Raw genomic sequence first — 25,257 nt, forward strand, 5'->3', positions numbered from 1 at the left:
GGGGGGGGGGGGGAGGGGGGGAGAAATAAACGCTTCGCGTTATTCGCCGAGATTGCCACCGATAAAACCGAATACCTTCAACAGTGATGTGTGTCTCGCGCGTTTGTTCGCGATATTTCTTCGCGACGATAAAAGGGCACGGTCATCCGTTTGAGCCCACGGTCGTGAGAGCCGTCTCTCTCTCTCTCTCTCCCTCTCTCTCTCTCTCTTCGCGGGATAGAGGAGGCGAAAAACGGGCTGGAGGAATTTGGTCGCGCTCGACGAATTTCACAGTGGGCACGCGCGATTCGCCGCCTCGCCCGCGATCTACTTTGTACCTTTGTAAATATGTATTTTTAGTTCGGCGAGGCGATGCGAGCGCGGCTAAAATAAACGCGCGTGCGGGCGGTTCTACGCAGAAACAAATAGTTAACGTTTTCCCGTCGCATGTACCAGTAGTGTAGTACATATGTATGTTCTTATCAAGCGCTGATGATACGCCGGTACATGTTCGTGCGGACGGACAGTCGTTCAGTATGTATCTGCGTCGGAAAGAAAAATGTAGAATGAGGAATCCGCGCGGAGGAGGATATTTATTAACGACGCGGCCGCTATGGTCGCGTCTAGTACTACACGACGTCGAAAACGATGTCACTGCGAGACAAACAACAGCACAGTCCCGACAGTTAGCTCTCCGATTCCGCGAGGTTCGCGAAATTTCTCGGAATCCCTCGGCACGTCGCGTCGCTGAATCGCGACTTCTTTCGATTTCAGCTCCTGGTGAGCGGCGGACAGCCGACTACGGCGACGTCGCCGGCGATGTCGTCAGGGGGTGCGCTGAGTCCGGGCGCCCTTTCGCCCTCGTCGACGGCGACTACGACGACGGGGGTGGGACCGGCGGGTACAGGTGGCGCCACGACCCCCGTCGGTGGTACTACCGGGCCCGGTTGTTGCGAAAACGGCAGGCCCATGATGACGGACCCAGTGACGGGGCAAACGGTGTGCAGCTGCCAGTACGACAGCGCGGCGAGATTAGCGCTGGGTGCGTATCCCAGGCTAGCGCCCACCGCGACCTCCTACTCCTCCTACCCCACGCCGACGCCCTCAACCACCGACCAGGGGCCTTACCCCAGCATCGGCATGGACAGCTCCGCGTTCTACTCCCCATTGGTAAGTTCTACCTCTCTATCTATTATCAAATATGTTTGGTGTCGCAACCATCATATTCTATCAGTCTAGAAAATGTTGTGGGATCTAAGTTGTGGAATACAAGTCAGTGACTGGATGATCCAGTGGAATAATCTATTTTGGGACATATTTAAAGTACAAAAAGAAAAGTCCACGTTTGGGTTCTGCCAAAATTTTGAGAAATTTCCACGCGGATAATTGTAAGAACCAATATTCCGTGATTCCAGTCTTTCCTAAACGTCTGCAAGGAAACGAAAAGAGAATCTGCCTGTCTGTTTAAAAAAATGGAATGAATTATATATAGTCTTCTAATTTGGCCAATATTACGATGGTGTACCGAGGATTAAAGTGGTTTTAATTTTGGAGGAGTTTCCAAATAGGTTATATGTAGATCTCGTACAAAATGTGCGCCGTCTCGTTGATGGTGATATCTTGTTAACAGTCGAAATTGAAACATTCATTCTCTTACAAATAAGGGATGAGAATATCTCGCGAATGTTCGAATCTACGCTTCACTTGATACCACGGTATCATCGTAAATATATCAAGACCCGAACATGAAACCTATTTCTCCGTGGCCGATAATTCGTCATGCAACATTTGAAGGGAGAAAATTCATGGTTACACGTCACACATTTCCAGCGTTCATTAGCTGAATGCGAAATTGATGATTCTTCCTCTTTCCTCTGTATTTTCCGCTTTTCCTTCGAAATCATCAAAGAGCTCGCGCGAGCACGTTAAAGCGCGTATTTTCTGGTCTCGCGACTCGCAAGGTACGACGACTGCGCCTCGCATCGTGTAAAAGAGGCCGTTGCCGGATGCAGATTGATCGGTTCGTCGTGCTAGGCGTGCCGGCCGATTATTGCGCCTCCAGTATTAACTTAAGACGGATTAGCACGTGGTGTTGCCGCGAATTAGCTCGGAATCCCGGCGACGGAACCCTCTCTCGGACGTCGGGGATCGCGCGGATCCCTCGATCACCCCCTCCACCTGCTCCTCCGCTCGGGAATTCGCGCACGGGTCTCTCTCATATCGCTTCTCTCTCTCTCTCTCTCGCGTCGTTCCTAGGCTGGTACCGGCTGCGCCAAATTATTCACGCGTCTCTTCTTCTCGAGAAACGGCCGATAAGCTCGTTTAAGTTTCGGTTCGTGGAAGGCGCAATGCTCGTTATGTCTCTCTCTCTCTCTCTTTCTCTCTCCCCTCCCCTCTTTTTCTCGAAGGGTTGCCTCGTGACGAATTCGCGCGCATCTGTCACCGGAGAATCCTCCTACGACCGACCGGCCACGTGCGCGCGCTTGTCGCCGGTTCAACGACTGTCGTGGAGATGCAAGAATCCTGGCGAGAAGTTCGCACTCAGTCTTCAGCTTCGCGCGGAATTCGAGCCGCGATTTTATATCGTGTAGTTACGCCGCGTGGTTTCCGTCGGGATTACGTTCACGAAGCTGATGTTACCTCTGTTACCTCCCCAGGCGCCTTTTGAATATGTATGGAGGAGCGGTTACGCAATGGCGCGATTACACATCTCTGTTCATTGTGCACGAATTTTTTGACGGAGCCTGATATGTCGACCGAGAGAAGGACGAACAGACGCATGTAATTAAGCGCGTGCGCGCGCTGATGGGAACGTTCGATGCCTTCCTGGGACGAACGGACGTACGGACAGACGGACGGAAGTGTAGCGGCCAATTAAGTTTGAATTTATCGGGCGATTATACTAATTGGCTGCTTTCGGGTTGTTTTGGGCCTACCGTTGATCTATCCCTCGCACGGCCGACGGTCGAGACGAGAATAGTATTGCGACGGAGAAGAGAGCCGCCGCCGGAAATCTCAAAGAATGTTTTTGTTTGGGTTTCAGTGGACACTCGTTGTTGCACCCTTTTATTGTATGGACGATGATAAGAGGCACTCGCGAAAATCGGGAATTGCGCTCATTTCTTTCCCGTTTCGATCGCTCTCGAAGATTTTCCGCATTCCGCCTCGTCGCACGATTCACCGGGCCTGATTCGCGACATACTCGGGATTATCCCGAGTGAAAGTCGACGAACGACGTCCGCGGTACACGGAGACGTCGTCTCGTTTGTCATACGTAATTAGCCGGTGTAATTTCGCGGTCGCGACTTTTTCAACCGCAGAGCGCAAGCGCGACGATGATCGTTCACCGCGACGAATTAATTAGCGCGGCGAACCGCGTGCGCGTGCAATCCTGCAAAATAATTCGGATTTTGCCGGGCTGCGCGTTGCGAAATTCCGAAAAGAGACGGACGCAGTCGAATCATTTGCACGGAATTTTAACGGAAAATCGCCAACGAGTTTTCGGACGATTCCTCCATGTCATGCGAAGTCGTCGTAACGCGATGACACCGCACTTGGCGTAATTGATCCACAATTTTCTAGGATAAGAGAACGCGCGATCGACGAGCCATGCCGCGACCGTGGCATTGTCTCGTATCAGAGATAACGCGCGCGAACGCGGCTATCTCTACAACACATTTTCATTTTCGCGAGTCGCGTTGTTTGCACGCATTGAAAGTGCCCGCGGCTTTTTGATGTTACCGCGTAATCAGTGCACGCCGGTCCGATAAACGACGATAAACGAGGTGTCCTTATCACGACGACGTGCGCATGCGCGTAAATCGCGATTCGTCTCGTAATTTTATATTCCCTCTTTCTCTTCCTCTCTCCGCCTCATACCCGAGAACTCGCGCGTGCGCAAGTCTGACGAGTGTCCATTTAATTCGTCGGAAGGAAAAAGAATCGTTTCAACGTCGATCGAGAGACGAGGGGAATAATAATTAGAGGAGAAGGTAATATTACAGCCTTTGTAGATATTATGGCCTTAAAATCTCCACTATTGGCTGACGAATTACGGTGATTACTTATGAAATCATTTATTCAGCAGACCGCCGTTATGTAGTGGCGCTAATATGCTGATAACCGGCATTTATTTATTAGAACGCATTTTTATTTTAGAACATTTCGAAACGCTTTTAGTAAAGTACTTTTAGCGTTTAATTATACATTTTTCCTCATTTATCTTAAACCCGAGCGTATTATCACACGAACATATGTATAGTGAAATGTTTTGTTTTGTTTTGTTTTGTTTTGTATTTAACAATTCATTCGGCCGTGCACATTTAGAGTTATGTAAAGTTAAACAACAGTATGGAATTTTGCTAATGTGGCTCTCTAAGAGCGCTGATAATACGACCTATTTTTGAAGTTTTCATTATCAAAGTAGTTATTCGATAAGTCAATTCTAATCTATATAGTTCACCGCTGCACTTTTGTCTGCGCTGCACTGCCGCCCCTCCGACAGGTTGTATCTTCCGACAAGTAAGTCAGTATCTGCATTAAAAATGCACAGTTATATTCATTATTACTCCTTCTACGAGTTTATTTTGAACAGGCATGTAATTTTGCAACAGAACACTGTGTTATTTCAAACAAAATCAACCTTTGAAATCTATTTTAGCCGGGGGCTGCATCACTTTTCCTGTTACTCTTCAACCCACAATGCAGTGTCGCCACATTTTTATAAATAACGCCCAAAGTAATACGTGTTTCGTGACTTTGGGTCTAGAATCGATTGAACACTTCGACGAACGTAATCGTTCGGTTCTCAATTTAACATATCGATTGTTGATGAAATCATTGTTCAAAATGGGGGGCCGTAATACCATCTTTCCCTCTAATAATTTCTGTCGTGCGACACTTTCGGCACTCACGTTGACACGAAAGACGTCCGAACGTCCGATTTGTTACGCTCATATTCTATAAATTAGCACCGGACTGCCGAGAGAGAGAGAGAGTGAGAGTGTGAGAGGAATATATATTGCGGCGATTTACGATCCGGGAGACTTTAAACCGCTGGATGTCGGAGAATGCAAATTTAATACTCAATAAAATTTCCCGTCATTTCACAGTCGGTTTCACGCGCTAATAATATCGCGAGGTTAATACAGTTAATTAAAGTACGTCTCGCAAAGATTACATATACGTTAGCTCTCTCTTCTCTCGCGGACACTTCGCGCGAATCTATCATTAACGGGAACGACTGTTTGTCGCGGACTCGGCAAAAACGGAACATAAGAGATTGTCGATATTAATACTGTCGCGGCTCTCGCGGTTGTCGGTGCTTAATACCTCGGCCGGGCCGGCAATGACAGTTGTCGCATCGTGAAAAACACGCGTCGCTTGAGGTCGGAACGCCGATCGTATAATTAATTACGACGTGTCTGTTATAGATGTACATATCAATCTTTTTACCCGTCAATCGACTGTGCACGAACGCTTTGAAACGTTCCTCATCGTAGATTGCCCGCGAGAAGTCAAGGTTGCGAGAAGTCATCGAAGCGTCTCTCGCGCGCGTACCGCGATTCGCGTAATATGAAATAAGTATGCGCGCAAATGAACGCTTCTGGAGCGGGATCGTCTTCTTCGCGAACGACTCGCCGAGAGACTGTAAGGAGACGAGGGGGAAGCGGAGAATGTTCATCGCTCTCTCGCGTAGAACGCGAACGAGTTTATAGAATCAATACGGGGACGACTGCTGGATGCCGTCGTGAAACAGGGACCAGGGAGTCGCTGCAGCGGCAGTGCGCGAACGCGAGGAGGGATGGGAGTAACGTAACTGCGCGTTCGAATCGCGGGGGAACGAAACCTCTTCTCATCAGCCGGCGGATTTGTCTTTTATTTCACGACGACGGTGCCGCGGCGAGAGGCCGCGACATTTTCCTCGGGAATGCTGCCCGCGCTCGCCCTTCTCGGGGCTTTTTGCGCTCTATCGACTGTGCCCGTCACACCGCGCCGCCGCCGTGATCGGGCTCGGGATTTATCGCGACGGAAGTCTTTATAACGTGCTTTTAACTCACCGGCGGGAGACGCTGCTACAATGCAGCGGCTTTTGGAAAGAAACGGACGATTGAACGAGAGCGGATGACGGGAATCGATCGGCGATTACACCGCCGAGAATCGTTATGAGAATCGCCCCGAAATGAGAACAGGATAATCCGAATAGCACATCTTGTCTCTCTCTCTCGTTCTGGCGAGAATTCAAGCGATTTGGCTCGGGGATGCCCCCGGCATTCTGCGACACCGAGTGATACCGTGCGAGTGTCAACCACCTATCAATATCGATACCGATATTCTCTCTCTCTCTATTTGATCACGACCGTAGGAAAGGAGCATGCTTGCCTACCCGAATACAAAATTTATCAGGATCAAATTGGGATTCTTCATTCCTATCTTTATCTTTACTGAATACAGTATCATATTTGGTTAGAAACTGCCATTCGATTCATGCGATGACAGTCGTATAACCAGTCAGCATTGCGGAAAAGTGGTTTCATCCTATGTTCGGGATGAGAATGGGATTTTCAACTGGTATCGTACTTGGATATAACCTATTTCGGGAACTTTGGGTATTCTAACTGGAATCTATGCTGTACATATGAAGGAAAAATCTGAGAACAATTCTATGCAGGTGGTACGAAAGTCGCGGCATTCCGATTCGTGATATCGCGCGGCACGTTATTTTACGAGTCATTGATAAGCATAACACGCATACCTTTCTTAATCGCGGATTGTTACGCTTGTATAACCGGCATTTACGCGCATACGGTCGACGCATGCGATACCACCGCGGCGGTACGCTCGCGAATCCGCGGAACAATACCGTCGGAAATTCCGCGAACTCGTCCTATTCCCTCCCTCGTGAGTCTGCGGATTCTCCTCCCGCGCTTCCCCCTCGTCTAGACGTGCGTTCGATCTCGATTCGATATACGAATGTTTTTCCATCGCCGACGGCGACGTGATTCGACGTCACGGGAAAGGTATTCGACGCGAAAGGAATTTCCACGGCCGAATCCGCGGCTAATCACCGGTGGTCGCGACGCTGTCGGTGTTTTTACGTCGTGCTCCGGGAGAGTCGTCCCAGCCGATGTAATTGAGACTGATGAGCGTGGATGCGCGATAAGGGCCGCGGCAGGACGACGTGTGTCCGTCCGACGCTCGCCCTCGGTCGCGCGCGCTCGCCCGTCGCACCTTCGGAGTCGCGGTATTGGCGCAGTCTCTCTCTCTCTCTCTTGGCAACCGACAGCGAGAACCCAGGAATGCCATTTGTCGCGCGAGACGTTTGCGTCGCGCGCGTCATAGTTTCGCACCTTTATCGGCATAAATTGCTGCTCCCGGCCGCGGTCAAACCTTCGTGGAATTTCAACGCCGTAGCGCAATTTGGCGCACGCGACGATCAGCGGGTTCCGGCCATACGACAATGTAGCCTGGAATGCCATAAACGTCCGACCGCCTTGGGAATTTTCAGCATTTTGACGAGGGCGCGTCGTCGTCCTTTCGACGGTTCCTCCTCTCGCTCCTGCCGTTCCACGCAATGGCCGCCACCCTCGCGAGAGACGGGCGATAAAGGACTTTGCTCTTCGTGAAAAAATCGCGCCGTTAATCGTGACCGTTGTGTAGCGTTCAATGCGAAGAAAAGAATACTCTTTTAACCCTCGAGTATTCTCAAGGTTCAACGGACTGATGAAGTTACTGCTTCGGGCAATTTTAATTATTCGTAAGGACTGATATTTTTCATGACTTCTATGCTTCGTCGTCCGGAGGTCTTTCCAGAGGGAAAAATTTTACCTTTTCTCTAACAGAGCGAAACTTCTTTTATCTATGGCGGTTAACGAGTTTGTGCAAATCTCGTGGCTCGTGATTTTCCTCTTTCGCAATATATAAGACGCACACATGAAAAAATAGAGAAAAAAACTAGTTAGTAACAACGTGGTATCGCGTTGCGTAACGCGATTGAAATGTTTTGCATTTATTTTTTTAACCTTCAGATATCTTCAGAGTAAATTATTCTCCTAGGTATTCTTACTAAATTCAATTTTAATTTTTGTTTTAGGCAATTTTAATTATTCTCAAGGACTGATATTCTTCATGACTTGCCTCCTGGAGTTCTCCCAGAAAGCAGAGAAAAAATTTACTTCTCTTTGACAGAGTAAAAATCACTTTACCTTGTAATTATTGTACAGTGTGGCGTATTGAGGGTTAACGAGATCGTGCGAATTTCACAACTCGTGATTTTTCTTTCGCAATATATAAATAAGATACATACGGTAAACTAAAGAGATAATAACAACGTTGTGTCGCGTTGCTTAGCGCGAAATGAAATATCTTGCATTATTACAACGTTGCGTAATCCAAGTTCCGCACAGCGTAGCTTCGAGTAACGTAACAATTTGAATCGCGTTATTTCACAGTTAGACAGGAAAAGTAATCACGATACGTGGCGTGCGTGTGTGCTCGCGCTTCTTGTAGCGCGACAGGCTGTCAATCATCTCGTTAACATGCATTTGCGTCATTACACTGCGACGCAATATAATTCAAGCTAGGAGCAGGCTCCGTTAGCAGCTTGCGGCGACAACGGTTAGGAAAATGTAGCGCGCGCTGATACTGACTAATTAGAGGCGAAATGAAAATGGACAGTCACCGGATTGACGCTCTTTTCTGGACGTCGCTCGCAATTCTAAATATAATTGCGCATCACCGCGAGAGAGAGAGAGAGAGAGAGAACGCGGTAATAATGAACGAGAGGCGATAGAGACACCGAGAATTTGCACCTATCGCATGTAAATTGAACAAAAATAAATACTGTACAAGCATAAATGTTAACAACGTTAGTTACATAATTAAAAGATCTGGCAGAATATTTCTTTCTCTCTCTCCCTCTTTCTCGTATTGCAGTCATCCAATTATCGTGTATTTCCGTTCTTTTCTATCTGTACCCTCTCAATTATTCCCGGCCCTTCCCGTTACTTTCTGCCTTTCCCCCGATCTCTTTCACGCCGGATCGTTAAAGCGGGAAGCACGTGCTTCAACGACGATTCGAGTCGACGGGCCGCGAAGAGCATTATAATATAATAAGAATCGGATTAGCATTTTGAATGGGGCGGGTGGCGGCGGGAGTTTGTCGAAAATGCGAGCCAATAAGAGCGGGACTTTTACGACTCTTTCGCTCCTTGCACGGTGGTCCTTCTTTCTAACGAATAGAGAGCTTGAAATAGGGAACTCGTGTTAACATCACGTGAGAATCTATCTCAATTACTACGAACGTCCATCTTCCCACATGTCGAATGAGGAACTAAATGAAACATTCCACGGCTGCTCGTCCGTTAATTATTTCTTTTTTTTCACGGTATCATTAATATCGCCCGCGAAATCTATTTGTTATATTCTATTTTCTATTTCGCATTCCGTAAATAGGAAGTTACACTTTTAACCTCAGACATATACGCGTAAAATAAAAAAATATAATTAGATTCATTACATAACCCCATCATTACAATTAGAGTTATTTATCAACCGATATTCAACCTCTTTTAAGTTACGTATAAGGCTGAAAATCGTCTAATTTCCCGTCTAGGGAATAGCATGTGAGACGTCAATCACATGAGAAGTCGGCAACGCGTTTAAATGATCATTCCTCGATAACCAGGGCATTTCCGGCGTTCCTTCAAATATAACCGCGCCTTTAACACTTACAATCCTTACAGGACTTGGCCGAAAGCACAAATTACGTGCGAAATGAACTCTGTATATATTTGAGCCGCACCGAGTGCACGCGTCGAGCGGCGGCATAAATGCCCCGGATCATAGAATGAGCGGATCATATGCCCGCGCTTTTGGAGCGGCCTGTATAAGGGATAATTATAGTCGTTAGAGGTGCTATTGCATTAGCTTGATGGACTGCGCCGAGGCCTGGAGTGTCAAGTTAGTGCCACCTCGCTGTCGCGCTCCCTAATGCGCGCCGCATGCGCGCAAGATTTGGGGCGGGCGCGCGCGCGCGCCCACGATTATTGCTACCTTAATGCAGGCGAGCTCGTATAATCGGTTATACTAGACGGTGTGTGCGACCTCTGTATGTATGCGAGACTCGTAACAATAGTCCGAGGCGTCGACACCGGACCACCCGCAGTTCGCCATTAAAGCCGCTTCTGAAAAGAAGAGAAATAAAGACGAAGATACGTGCGCGCCGGTGCGCGTCGCCGAGAGGGAGAGACCCACGGCGATGTGAGACTAAAGGCCGCGACGAGGCGGAGGAGAAGGAGCGAGAAAGAGAGAGGCCAAGGACACTCGTAAGGGCCTTCGAAAATCGAAACGAAGGGTAGCCGAGCGGGGAATTAAGAATCGGGCTACGAGGACGCCGACGACGATGACTACAACGACGACGTAGACTACGACGACTAGTAGTTGTAACACGAAACTCCGTGGCGCCAGAGGCCACTTCTAAGCCGCTGCACTAATAATATCCCCCATTGTGCTACCATTAGCCGCCACACAACTTGCCGACGCCGCGTTTCTTCCCTCTTCTCACCTGCGCTCCTCTCTCTCTATCTCGCTCGCTCTCTTTCTCACCTTTTTCTCTCTCCCGTATCTAACCTCCCACTCTTTCGCCGCTTCTCTTTTACGGTGCGCCTTTACGACGCGTCGTCTGCTGACGACACCGCGCCACGGCGTATTAATATACCGACTAACTGACGTCTGTCCGTGACAATGTTTTAGAGATGCCTCTGGTTAACCCGCGGCCTTCTTCCTCTCCCCGCCTTCTCTCTTCCTCAGGCGCAGTCCTCGTCGCGGGATAACCCGAGACGAGAGCAAAGGACGCCTGAAAGGCTTCTTTCAGGGGCATTTATCGCGCGCGCGTATAATCTTTTTAGGGTTACAAGCCGCTCGCTGTTAGGTCAAACAAATATTTATACGGTCGGCGCGATTCATTGTAGTTCCGGTCTGTCGGCGGGAGCTGTGACGGATCGTCCGAGCGACGAATTCGCCGGGGGTGATTCGCCGGGGGGAGGGGAGTGATCTACGATGACTACGATCGGCGACGAGGGTCGTTGTTATATTCTCTTCCTCCGTGGACTCACGCGATTCCCCCGCTGCGAGCGTCTCACGTGCGATCTCGAATGCGACACGTCGCGCGCCTTCCGAACTCCGCGAAGCCGCTCGCGCACCCGCAGTCTCGGGGAATTTATGCGCGCGTGACGCGACGACGTGCGAAATAAATTAACGCTTATCATACACGGTGCTCTTACAGGGTAATCCGTACGGACTGAAGGACGCGACGGGGATGGGCATGACGCCGGACATGGGTGCTGCCTGGGGCTCGGCCGCCCTTCAACCTGCCCCCGCGGGTTACTACCCTTACGATTCAGCCCTGGCCGCCTACGGGTAAGTTTATCGCCAGGTTTCATGGTCTCTCGGCTCCATTAGATTAAACCACCACCGGGAGAGAGCGAGAGAAAGAGAGAGAGAGAGCCACCGCCTTTCCCCTCGGCCTCCCCGCTCTGTTTTACTTACCCTCTCGGTGCTGCCATTAAAACAAGAGTCACGATCCCGTACTCGTCGCGGCGTACACTCCGCCAGAAGCGTTTCCGCGCGCGACCACGGTTATCGTTATCGCGAATTCGTAATATCTCTCCCTTGTTCGCGCACCTGGAGAGGTGGGTGCTCGCTTGTCGAGGCGCGTTGAAATTGCACCGGTATTATCGTATCGATAAAATGGAAGAGAGACAATTTCGCGACTCGCTCCTCCTCGCGGTCGACGGGGTCTCGTGGTGATTCTTAATTACTTCGTGCGTTTGTTAATTACAACGTGATCGTTTGATGCCGCGGGAGTGGCAGACATACTCAGCGTCCGTCGCGTGGAAGAGCAGGTACGATTTCAGGAATGGCCGATAATCGTCATCGATCGAGTCGGCTTTCGGTCATTCGGCGGTGGTCGCGATTTCCGAATTCTGTCGAGCTCGAGGGGGTTGAAGGTTCACCGGCTCGCTCGAGTTAGGCCAAACACGGCGGACGGCTACAAAATGGCTGTAGGCAGCCGAGTGGGCGTATATAATGGAGGCTTCCACGTTGGACGTATATACTGCACGTGCACGGGCACACACGTGCACATTTATACGACATAGACGAGCGAGCGAGCGGGCGGGCAGGCGGACGAGAGGGAGCGCGCGCGCGCGCGCAAACACACGTATCGCCACATCGCGAGCGTAGGGAGAGCAGTAGGTCTCTCTCCGTAGGAGAGCGAGTGAGTGAGTTTATTGATTGGCTTCCTCCCCGGGGTTGGCTCGCCCGGCCTCTCTCTGCTCTGCTCTACTCCACTCTACTCTCGACTCCGCCGCGTTTCTCCTCTCGCTCTCTATCTCGCCTTCCCATCTTTTTCCCTCTCTGGCTGCAAATCCCTCTCTCTCTCTCTCCTTCTTCCTTGCCGCCCCCGTCTGCCCCGTCCCGCCCGCGCGTTCTCCTCGCACGTACGCTCTCCCCGCGTCCGTCTACTCCCTTTCGACTACTTCCCCGGCTACCTCCGTATCCTCCGAACGAGTCGGCTCCCACAGGTGCTTTACTTGCCTCGCTTAGCAACCCTCGTGTCCGCCTAGTGAACACACACACGCACGTGTACACACAGGCACAACTACACACGCGTACATTCATGCCTCGACGTTCACGCATAGGCAGAGGCGCGCTCGCAGTGACTCACGCAACGGGAGGCTTTTCCTCCCTCTTCGGAGCCACCCCTTCCGGGCTCTATAGCTTGCATGTGCTCGACGGCGGCGGCGCCTACCAGAGAAACTCCGACGGTAGGCATTGTTTATCGTGGAATTCAGCGCCCTTACTCTCCGCTTTCTCTCCCCCTTTCTCGCCCACCTCCTCTTCCCCCTTCTCCTATCTCTCTCTCTCTCTCTCTGTGTCTCGTTCTCTCGCCACTCCCGGACAAGCCTCTATTAATTTACTTGCTTAATAATACGACGGCCCTCTCTCGTTCTTCTCTCCCTCTCATCTCTGCAGCCGGTCGCCGCTCTCTTCCCTTAACGGGTTACGTGCCCGTCACTTTCGACGCCGTCGGGCCGCTATTGTTTTATCGGCGGCGGCGTTGAAAGTTGCGGACTGTTGTACGGCGACACAAGCACCGAAGGGTGGGGTGGGTCGTGTGCGCGCGCGAGGGCGGAGGGTGTAAATTGAAGCGGCTCGATTGGGAGGCTTTGACGCGAACGCTCTGATTACAGGAAATGAGAAATACGTCGTTACCGGCCCCGCGAAAGGGTTCCTTTGGGGGCACTTGGGGCGGCCAGGTGTCTCCTTCTTTTTTCCTGCCTTTGCGTAAATTGACGGAGTTTTCTCTCCCCGTTTTTCCTCCGTTCGCGCGCCGAGCCTTATAACGTCCTGTTGGTTATTATTGGATGATGGATGGGGAACGTGTCCTCCTTGTTCTGCGCGCGCGGTAAGGCGTAATACGCGGCGCAAATATTTAAATCGTCAATAGAGCGTCGCAGACACTGTCGTCGGCGTCGTCGTCGCGCGGCCACCGATAACGACGGCATTAACAGACGGCGGGGTTTTTGCTCTTCCCGTTCGCGGATTGGGAACTTTTACAGATCAATCCCGATCAAGCTCGCGCTCGTCCACGACGGAGAGTCGAACGCCGACGCTTTTTCCACCGGCTGAGAGATAGGACACCGTGTCAGCGAATGCGCGCTGCTACTAACTTAATTTCCGCCCGATCGGGGGATACCGCTTTTTTCCGCGACGACGATCGCTTACAGTCATTGACTATGTTGGGATCATAGAAATGCGCGGCCTTTTTCCGCAGCAGAATCGCCTTTGATTCCTCGTAACCGGTTACTTATTTCCTTCTTCTCCTGAACAGTTGTCCGAAGAAAGATGCCTGAACCGGTGCGATTCCGGAAAAATGCTCGACACGCCGATTTATGGGACACACACATACATGCGGGAGTTGCGCTTTACCGGCCGACAAAGCAAAAAGATCATCCCGATGTCTCGCGTTTTGATAAACCGTGTGAAATCAAACACGTCGTTGTAGAAACTATTTCGAATGGCGCAAAGGAGAGTTGCCTAAATTATACCAGTCGCCTAAATCGTATCTCATCGTTCTTTTTGTCATTATTGGATATAAGCGATCCAGTGGTAAATATATTAAATAAATGAGCAATGGAAAACACAATCAAAACTCGCGCGAACTGCATAGGTACATTCTTCTGTGCGACTTAAACACTTGAAAGATAAATTAAACAGCACGATTTTGGCGACTCGCTTCTACACACATACCATCCGCGGTATATTATTCGGGATATTATTCGATCGTCCAACATCCTAGATTAAACGAGGAGTTGAATTATGATCAGCATCGTAACTTAAAATCGCAACTGCTAAAACGACATCCGCGAGCGAATACACGCGTTGAAGCCCCGTGTTGCCGATTGATCGTCAAAACAGCGGCCACGTCCTTCCGGCTTCTCTAACCCTGTCCTCGGAGCGGCGAAATCGATGATTAGACGCAGACAGCATATCGGCCCATCGTAGAACGCAGCGATTGCGAGTGCAGGGGGCGGATCTTGTCGGCGGCACTATGGAGCAGACGCGGTCGTAAGCTATACGTGCTTGTACGAGAAACAGAGGGATAGAGGGGTGGGGGGAGGGAGAGAGAAGAGAGATACGTAGATTGGCTGGTCGGTCGGTAGGAAACGTTTGCACATCCGAACCCGGGCGTAACTATTGAAGCTATATATATATATATATATATACACGGTTATACGAGGTTGGAGGACGTAATTACGCGCGTTCTGCCAATATTGGTTAACCTTTCGAGGTTGACGCCACCATATGCAAAGCCTCTAATGAGTCGCTCGAGTGCTGCCAATGTCTAGTATTACGCGCTCCTCTACGCACCCTTTCACATCGTTATTACTCGCCGTAGATATTCGACGATCCTCCTCCTCCTCTTCGTCCTCCTCCGCCGCCGATGTCCCGCTTCCACCCGCGCCAATTTCGCGTTTCGCGTATAATACGCTCCGCTTCACCCCCGCGTCCTCCTTCCCGCGCGATCCGCACGATCGCGTGTCTAAATCGACGTTAATCCCCCCCTCCATCCGGCTGCGTATAAAAATACGCGACGCGATAAACGGCGGTTTATTTCGTTATTACGCGCCAAATTACGAATCAATTTGCTGTAACCGATACCAGCAACGTGGCCCGATATCGGCGATTATACCAGCGGCCCTCCGAGCGACGATTGACCGATCACGAGGTGAGACGGTGTTCGCTCGCGTATCTGCTCACCGTTAACTTCGGATTAAAGCTTGAGATATTTTAACGCGACTCACTCACACGGATACCGCGTGGCTAACGACCAAGTCCGTTGGAGCGCACGGGGACTGACGATTGTAATTCACACGCGGTAATCAAGATACGTCCGATACGTGCGTTTCGTCGGCGCAAATTGTGCGTTAGATGGCGCAAGTACACGCTGAGTACTCCGAGAACGTTCGCCGGTTCCGCTTCAGCATCCAAAGGCCGAGTGAAAAAGAGAGGGCGGGAAAGGGAGAGGGAGGGAAAAACGATAAGAGCGTGTCGAAGAATTTTTACGATGGCAGATAACGTCATTCACTCGCGTAATCTACCAGCCTGTGTGAGCTTTCGTGCTATGAGCGCGGCGCGACGGAAGGGGGCGGGGGGGGGGGGGGGTACGCAGATTTTTATCCGCCTNGGGCGGGGGGGGGGGAGGGTACGCAGATTTTTATCCGCCTTCGTTTACAATCCCTCGGAATACATAAACCGCCATTTACGAGCCGCGTCGCTCATTGTACGTATCCGCCGTTTTAATTTACAACGACGCGCGTCACGAGCGATGCTTTCGCAGTCAGGACGAGACGTCCTTCTTCCTCCTCCTCGTGCTTACACGTTGACGACTGTCATAGGTCACCCCGGTGACCGACATTACGATTCCGCAGCGTCTCGTTAATTTACGGTTAAGTAATTTATTACTTATTACTATTATGCAATTAATTGTACGTGGAGAAATAACTATGAGGTCGATGAAAGTAGCTAACATGTATATGCATCGGAAAATGTACATATTTGCCGTAACTTTGATTATTCAGACTTTAGTCAAGCTATGGAATAATTAATGCACATCAAAGTGGCATTCAACGTGTGTGTGTGTATGTGCGTACATATTTGTTGTGTGCTAACAGATCGCGGACCGAATATACAATTGTAATATTTTAATCAAACTTAACATATATAGTGTCAATAAATATATTAATGATGTTTTTCGGTATGATGTTTATCAAAACATTGCCCCTTGCGAAAAGGGAATAGAAATGGAGAAATATAAATCTAGAAACTTACGAGAATACCAAAGTTTAAAGGAAAAGAATTTACAAATAGAACGTACAGAAGCACCGCGTTCCAGCTCGAAAAAGAGCGAGCCGATATCTTTCACCCCCAGCAACGCTTCAAAAACTAAAGACGTCGACTCACTCGATTTTTCGACCCGCATAGATTGAACAAATTTTTCGCGTCTCGCTTCTCCCTCCCTTCGCTTTCTATCGCGCTTTCGATTCGCGAGTCTGCGGGGCCACCGCAGATGGAAATCCCAATACCGTCCTGAGCACGCCAAACAATGGCGCGGGATTTTTCGCGAACGCGATCGAGAATCGACCTCTCCGAGGAATAGGGACGGGGGAGGGACCGTGGTGTGCGCGTTATTGTCGCGCGTCCCGCGGGCTTTTTACTCCCGATTCGCCGTCGCATCTGCGTCGCGCGATCCTATGACGCGTCCGCGCGTATTGCGAGAGGCGCGATCGCGCCGATACATCCGCGCGCGATTCTCTCCCGGCACGCAACGGTACACTTAGTATGTAAATGTCGAGCGAGCTCGTCGTGTATGTAGATAATTGCGCGACACAGCGCGCCGGCCCGGGTGTGTGGGAGGCAGTCGAAATTGCGCATATTAATGAGGGGCTCGAACTTTGATTATATCTCGAAGCGTCGGGGGGCCACTGTCGATTTCGGTCGGGCCTCGTCGCGCCTCAAAACACACGCACACACACACTTCGAAATAACGTATAATACTATAGTCCCACCATAGTCATCTTTCCTCAATGAATTCGCCAACGTCGTCATCTTTTCGTCGTTAATGCCGTCGTGTATCCGATAGATGCACGCGTGAAGACGCCGGAAACCGCGTCACCTTGCGCTTCTGAGTGCCCGGCGAGGACAGATTATATGTTCTGAACGAGAGCCGCGTTATTCCCGACCGCGGGTACGTGCTGCGTTTTATCGTCTCGCCTCTCTCGCGAATCGCCCATGTGGTCTCGCGACCGCTCGCTCGCTCGCCTATCTCGCCGGCCTATCGAAATCGATAGGGCACCGTCGAGGACATGGCCGCTTTCCTGCGGTAGCTGGAACGTGGAGGAACGGAGGACCGCGGTCGGAGAAGAGCAAAGAAGGAGAAGAAGGAGAGGAAAGGATAGCATAGGGGAGAGAGAGAGAGAGAGAGAGAAAAAAGAAACGTCGAAGTCGAGAAGAGGCTCGTTTCACTGGCGGCGTATCTCGGCGGCCGCCTTTCCCTTGTACGAGGGAGTTTAATAGAGGGTGAAACGTCCTCCACCTTCTTCGAGTCAGCTTCCTGCTGCCTCCATCCCCATCGACGCGGTCATCTCTCGGCAATCTCGGATACGGACTGCAGCGATCCGCGGAGCTGCAGGGGGGTGACTCGCGCAGCCTTGTGTTCGTTGAGTGAAAGCGGGAAACCTAATCGTTCGCTATTCGTTCGATTTACCTCAATTTCCACTTCTCCCTCTCTCTCTCTCTCTCTCTCTTCTTTCCGCGCTCCTCAGCTTCCGTACGATTTCTCCAATGATTTGGCTGGACGCGCCACTCGTCTAATTCGATTACTCACCGAGCGGAGAAAGCCGATATAGCGTTCACCTTTAATAAATGACCGTCGCAACGAAAATAGGGAATCGCGTCGACGCGATTATCACCGCGACTATTGCGCGACACCTGGCTTTTGGGGATCGCGGATCGAGCGAACGCGCGACCAACGTCGTCGTCGTCGGTTCTCGACGAAAACTCACGAATTATCCCGCCCGTCTGCGTGTGGCGAGCCTTAATTCGTCCATCTATTATTGCCCGGCAGATTTGCGCGATTCCTATAAACAAAAAGTCGATTCGTTTTGCGGCCGGCTGATCGGTTACCGATATCGAACCTCTCGTTCTCTGTGTGCTATCGACGTCGCGAAAATTTTCGCCAATCCCTCCGCGCCTCCGTTCCCGCGAGAGGCAACAGCGACATCATCCCGGCAGGATGCGTTCCGCTCGCGGCGAAACATCGTCGCCAACCAGCAGCAGCACCAGCACACCACTACCACCGACTCTGCGAAACACCGGCTCGTCCATCGTTTCACAGCCGATGGATCGTCGATAGATATTTTAGCCCGTGGTATATAACGGTATCCACCTATAACATACTCGCGCCGAGGTTCTTCGTCGGGGAGAACAGGAACAGGGAGGAAGAGGTAGAGCTGCCGAGAGAGAAGGAGAGAGCGAGAGCGAGAGAACGAAAGGCGGGGGGTGGGCGAGAGGATCGATCGAATCGCCATTACGGCGAGTGAGTGCCGGGGGTGCACGATGGAATCACGCCGCCGCTGGGGGTTTATTCCCCGTATATATTTGCCGGAGTATCACCCTCGACCCAGTAGGATGCCGCCCCCTATCCCAGAGGGGTTCGATGTTCGGCGAGGCAGCGAGAGATAGAGAGGGAGAGAGAAAGAGAGAGAAAGGCAGGCACGAATCTAGGAAAGCCGAGGGCTCGCACCGAGCACTTCGGACTTGCCAAAATCTGCGGGGAATTCGCACCCTCGACACGATACCCACTTCTCGAGTGGAGTGGAGCTCGTTTCGACAAATATGGAACAATAGTTACCTTCTGCCGGGCAGGCAGGCAAGCGGTAAACGTTATTTAACGGCGAATTACTCGATCATTAATAATGCGACCGGAGTTTATTCGGCTAGGGATCGGCGGGTGATTGGTCGTCTCTCGCGATTCTTACGATTCCACCAATCAGAACGCGTGCATGTGGACGCGCCGAGTAATCAGAGACGCGCGTTGTTCGTACGGGAAATAAGAGATGCAAATCCCGCGTAAGGGCTCATCTCTCTCTCTCTCTCTGGCTGTTTGCAGCTCAGTTTGCCTCGTGTCGCACTTCCTGTTTACAGGCGGCTGTTAACTCGCGCGTAACGAAATTCCGGTGGAATTTCTCAGGGGCAGTCTCTCATTGTGGGCCGTCTTGTGCTGTCTTTTTCAGGTACGGCGCCGGCTACGACCTGGCGGCGCGGCGGAAGAATGCCACGAGGGAGTCGACGGCAACCTTGAAGGCTTGGCTGAACGAGCACAAGAAGAACCCGTATCCGACGAAAGGCGAGAAGATTATGCTGGCTATCATCACGAAGATGACGCTAACGCAAGTCTCCACTTGGTTTGCGAACGCGCGGAGACGTCTCAAGAAGGAGAACAAAATGACCTGGGAGCCGAAGAACAAGACGGACGACGACGACGACGCGGTGCTCACCGATTCCGAGGATAACAAGGAGAAGGACGATCTAGCGGCGGACAATAGAGGCGACCGAGTCGGCGAAGAGGCGAGACGGGGCCTCGACGATACCGGTGAGCTTTTTTCCGCCTCTCTCCTCTCCTCCTCCGCGACGCATCCGCGCGTACATTTCTGCACCCCCACGGCGCGCGATGGAATTTATGACTCGACGAGCGATATGCTGCCGTCGGATATACGCCGTACTCGCCGTATCCCGACGTTATCTGCGGGAACGATTTAGAAAATTGGCCGAGCCGCGACGTTGGCACGCGAAATCGCGACCTCGCGTTTGCGCTACTAACGAGACTGCAAACTACGAGCGCGGGTTAAATGAGAGGCGTGTCCGTTTCGAACGTTGCAACGGCGCCGACTTGCGAGGCGGCCTCTCTCTCTCTCTCTCTCTCTTTCTGTTTCGAGAGATGGTCCGAGGAAAGCTGGCCACTGCTGTTATCGGGAAATTTCTATCATCGGCGACGTGCGATATCGCGCGCAGAGAGGTATATTACCGTCGGTCGGCATCGGAATCGTTTCTCGAAGGTGGGTCCCGCGAGCCGATCTCTTCGACTCGGAATGTCGATGGCGTGTTTACCTCGCGTGACTAGTTTCCCCGATATCGAATACCCATATCGACCGGCGTTTCTCGTGTTGCGCGGGCATGCATTTCGCTCGCGCAATGAGAATCAGACTTACGACTTCGCTACGCTCCGAGAATCGCGCCCCCGTCGTACTTCCCGATGGCTCTTTCCGCGGTCTGCTCGCGGACGACTCACAAATATCCATTTCCGCTCGGTATGCTTCACACATAGGGGATTTCGCGGGATCTGATTGGAATTTATATACATAGAGAGGTGTTTCTCGTATAATCCCATCGAAGTAAACCGTTGTTGTCTAATAAAAGAAATATTACCGCGAACTTCCACAACATTTCCCCTCCGATTGTGGAGGAGAAACCTATATTTGGGGAAAGAATGGGACTTCCAATTGGTGCCACAGTGGGTGACCTATTTTGCGGACAAATTTGTGCATTCTGTCCTGGAACCTATTATGCCTCTGGGAAAATCTTGAGAGATTCCTATGCCGGTCTATCTCTCGATCGATATGCGGCGCTTTTAGCTTCGTCCTGTTACCTGCAGTCTCGGCAGCTTCCGCGGGACCCCGAGTCGACCGCGAATTTTACGACCGGACGAGATCCCACAGCGCCCGGGACACGCTGCGCGCGGGGTTCTCGATTCGCCGTAGGCGAACGCCGCGTTCATTAAGGATACGGCAATTCCGCCGCGGACGAGATTTAGCGACGCGGTTTCTTCGCGCCTCCGGCCGGAAACGGAGAGTTAGGAATTCGCGGTGAACCGGCGCGACGCCGGGTTCTATATCGCGGAGGCGGACATAATGGTTCACATGTGGGTAAACACAGTGACGGGTTGCGGGTTGCCGCGCGAAGAGATTAATGGCCTTCGGTTTGGTCCCCCGGTGGACCGGGCTACGCCGTTGGTATTGGTACCCCGGGCTGGAACGGGCTGCTGCCCGTGAGAGCTCGGCGAGCCTGTAGGTGTACACACGCTCGCGCCGATCTCTGTGTGAGAGAGGGAGAGAGAGAGAGAGGAGCGCGTAATTGTATGCGTGTTGGGAGAGCGAGAGGGTGCGCCCGGGCTGAGTAGCCATCCGTAGGACCATATACACTTCGTACCACGAGGTCCATATATATATATACATACGTACGTGTATATATATATATATATATATATATAAATAATATACACGTACATATACGTGTATGTATATATATATATATATATGTGTGTGTATATATATATATGCGTATGTATGGGTGTGTGTGTATACATATAGCATACGTTGCGAGTGTATATAGATACACACGGGAGAACGGTGATTCGAGGTACGGTGATGTATCGGCGCCCGCGGCGAGACGAATGGTACGGACCCTCCTATGGCCACCATTACCCCACCGCACATTGGCCAATATCGGCTTCTCTCTCGCTCTCTATTTCTCTTACTCTTTCACCCCCTGTGCACCTTCTCGTTTCACTCACTCGTCGTCCCTGCCGATTCGGGATATCTAGGTCCTGTCCGCGCTGCGTCACGCGTCCCGCAATGGCTCGTAATTTCGAAAAGACCGGCGGTGGCGAGTGGTGGTGGTGTCGCCGGTAGTGGGTGAACGCACTAGCCCGACGATGCGCGCCGACTGCGAATGGCCACGACGAGAGAAAGAGAGAGGAAGATAGTAGCGGCGGCGGTTGGGTAATTGATTCGCCGCGCCGCCGCTTTTCTCGCGAGATCGCGCGCGCGCGAAAGAGCCTCGTCGTCGGCGATCTTACTCGGGGAAATTTCGTTCGCTTCGTCGTTTTCTATGAGGATAAAGTAAGCGGTAAAAATGTACGGACATATTTTTCTCGTGTGTATGTGTGAGCGGAGGATACGCGCGCATACACTCGCGCCTTTGCTCTCGCCGTGCGGATGACCCTTGGAAATTCAGGGGGGAACTTTCGGCGCTCATGAATTTCTACGCCCGGCCTGAGAAACATAGGTCGCCGGAACTGTCAGTTATCTATATGCCCGCGAATTGAAATATTCGTATTCATGTAGGATATATATATTCAAATTCCCGTTTGGAACTCGCTATTGTTACGTAAAGTCAGACGCATGGGCGAGAGAGAGGGAGAGAGTGTGTGTTCTTCAGTTTCTTCGCCATGATCGCAGAAACATATTACGTCGGGGCCGGAAAGGGACTGTGTATTATACATTCGTGATTTGTGTGACGCGGCTAACGATCTCACCCGTAAACCCGAGTCCGATACAATTTAGTTATTCGATTCAAACACGAAAGCCACCTACGCGGCGCGAAGATTATGAGATTAACGTCTGATAAAAGAGGGTCAAAAGTTAAAGAGCCACTTGTGGACTCGACGGTAGTATCTATTTAGCTGGCCCATAAGGTTCCCTTTATAAAGGGGTGCGGATGCCCTAAACCGAAACGCTCTTTTTCTCTCCTGCTCTCTCTCTCTCTGTCAAGCCCGCTCTTCACCACTCTCTTTGTCTATCATCCTCACCACGTCTCTCTTACACTCCAGGGTGTAGCAGCACGCCCTTCGAGCTTGGGAATTATCGCTTGACGACCCATCAAGTAAACCCTCTGCCGACACATTCGAACCTCTTAATGAAATTCTCACCCCTGACTGACTGGCTGGCTTGGCTCGGCGGCTGCCTAGCTGGCTGGCTGGCAGACGGTCGGGACGATCCTGGAGTGCCCCGAGAGAGACGACGGGATGGGGAGATCGGAGAAAAAGGAAAAGGATATCCTTCCCTTTCTCTCTTTTTCACCCTCTTTCCCGCGCCCATCCTCCTATCCTCTCTCTCTCCTCGCGCGCGCGTCCCCGTTCGGCTACCCCGAGGGGAAAAACTGAAATCTCTCGCGCCCCAAAGTGGTTGAAGGCTTCGCTCCCTTTTTTTCACAGCATCCCTTACAGCTTAACTGTATAAGGGCGTAAGGGAGATATCCGTGCTCCACCACTACCGCCACCACCGTCATCACCACCGACGCTCGACGACCCTCCACGCCGTTGGAATCCCGTCACGATGACTCGCGTTCCACGTCTCACTCTCGCACATCGGGCCATTATAAACCACTAATGCCTATATTCCCCGTACGGCCGCTTTCGCGCGCTCACTTTCCGCGAAATATTCCCCGACGTGTGTGCGTGACGAACGCCGCTTGATTCTCGCCAAAATATGCGCCAATGTGTAATATATTGCCGCGATATTACACACAGAACGATTCAGCATCCGATAGTATTCATTTCCTCACGGCTACGCTCTTCACACATTTTTTATCACACATCAGTATAAAATGATCGTGACTGTGTGTATCTCGAGCTTCCCACGCGGCGCACCGCCGGGGTTCATCGCGCGGAGGCTCCGTTCGCACCGCGACTCCGCTCCGTAAGTCTAAAGATAATTTCCCCCGGACTGCTTGCAGAGCCGATGAGGCACGTGAAAGCTGAGCTCATGCAGCACGAGAAGGATCTCGAGGACGACGACGATCTCGATCTCGAGGAGGATCGTCGACGGGGCGAGCATCCCTTTCACCACACGATGCAGCACCATCACCATCATCACCAGGGTTACGGCGGTGAGGAGCATCTGAAGGAAGAAGGAATCAAGCAGGACTGCAGCGCCGGCGGCGTGCCGATCCCGGCGACGAAGCCCAAGATCTGGTCGTTGGCGGACACCGCGGCGTGCAAGACGCCACCGCCGTCTTCACACCAACAGCAATACCACCACCTGCATCATCAGCAGCATTACCCGCAGCAGCAGCAGCACCACCTGCCCAACCAAGCCCACCATCACCACTCGCAACAAGCGTGGCTCGGGGCGACGGGTGGAGGCGGCGGTAGCGCCGGCGGAGGAAGCTTGAGCTCGTTCGCTCTGCCCTCCTCGGCGGGTATGAGCCCGTCCGCGGCAGCGACGACGCCCTACTCCAGCGCTGCCGTTAGATACGGCGGCTTCCTCTCGTCCTCGTCCGGCGGCCAGCTGCACTACAACCCGAACTCCTCGTCCGGCTCGAGCTCGAGCGCCTCCTCCTCGGCGGCGGCGGGGTTTCCCGAGGTTGGCACGGACACTCCACCGCAGACGCCACCCAATATGAAGGTGGCCACGCCGAACGGAGTGATCCAGCCGCCACCGGGTGGCTACTGCCCTGGTGGCAACGCGAATGCCGCGACTAACGGCAATCCCAATCCCTACGGGGCGAGTCATCCCGGCGGTGGTGGTGGCGGTTACCTGTCGACGAGCTCGGGCTCCAGCAGCGCCTCCTCCTTCAGCTCGCGGCTGCAGAGCTCGCCGCATAAGGACTTCTCGCCGGTCGGGCAGAACTCCATTCTGCATCAGCATCAAACCACTGCCAGCTTGCCGCCCACGGAAGCTACCACTGCGTTCAAACCCTTCTACAAAGGGTGAGTAGAGAATTATTACGGTCTGATATGCGACAACGCGCGTAGCACAGCTCGGTGAACGAAACGAACGAAACTTTTCTCGCAGATTTCTCGCGAACGGGGCGTTGAGAATGCGCCGTTTCTTCGAACGGTAGAGAAGAGGAATTTGGAAAATGTGTTTGTGTGTGTCTCTTGTTACAGCTCGCAGTCGATGGGTAGCGGTTTCGTGTCACCGGTCTAAGGAGCTAGCATAAAGGTCCAGGATGACAGTCGTCTTTCTCTCGAAAAGTAAGTGTCTCACGTTCACGTCTATCTGTTTATCCGCCTGTGCGTTCTAACTTTCATTCCCACTTTTTATTCTTGTCCTTTTCTTTCTTTCTTGCAACGTCATTCCCATCGTCACTCGCTACATTCGTGCGAACGCAACAGTCGCGCGTATAATCGTGTACGTCCGTCAAAGCGAGCTCCACCGCGGAGAAATTGACTCGGGATTCTGGGTCGCTCGGTATATATGTATCGCGGTTGCGTTAATATCACGGCGAACGATGATGTTCGTAATTTCCTTTCGGCCTATAAAAAGAAGCCTCGCCGAGGAAGAGAGAGAGAGGAAGAGACAGAGAGACGAACTCTCGGTGGGGCGACGGTGGGGACGCCGGACGAGCAGCGAGGGGAGGGCGGGAGGGGTC

General features: G+C 51.8%; 1 protein-coding gene across 7 annotated transcripts in view; it reads left to right on the forward strand.

The window, feature by feature from the left end:
* Positions 1-25,257, forward strand: part of LOC106748413 (homeobox protein araucan-like) — a 51,240-nt gene that overhangs the window by 14,216 nt on the left and 11,767 nt on the right. For 5 of the 7 annotated variants that reach the window (XR_001374756.1, XM_014626882.1, XM_014626884.1 and 2 more), the window contains exons 2-6: positions 754-1,149; positions 11,264-11,397; positions 19,338-19,696; positions 23,617-24,592; positions 24,773-24,859. Coding sequence is in view for 6 of the 7 variants with exons in the window: in XM_014626882.1 (XP_014482368.1) it covers positions 754-1,149; positions 11,264-11,397; positions 19,338-19,696; positions 23,617-24,592; positions 24,773-24,812 (1,905 nt within the window). In the remaining variant the exon portion in view is untranslated. Of the gene's footprint in view, positions 1-448; positions 514-654; positions 687-753; positions 1,150-11,263; positions 11,398-19,337; positions 19,697-23,616; positions 24,593-24,772; positions 24,860-25,257 lie in introns of those variants that run through there. The other 2 variants (XM_014626883.1, XM_014626886.1) reach the window with 2 other exon arrangements.

This window comes from Dinoponera quadriceps, unplaced genomic scaffold (assembly GCF_001313825.1).
Source record: "Dinoponera quadriceps isolate SergipeBrazil2010 unplaced genomic scaffold, ASM131382v1 scaffold2183, whole genome shotgun sequence".
Classification (NCBI taxonomy): domain Eukaryota; kingdom Metazoa; phylum Arthropoda; class Insecta; order Hymenoptera; family Formicidae; genus Dinoponera; species Dinoponera quadriceps.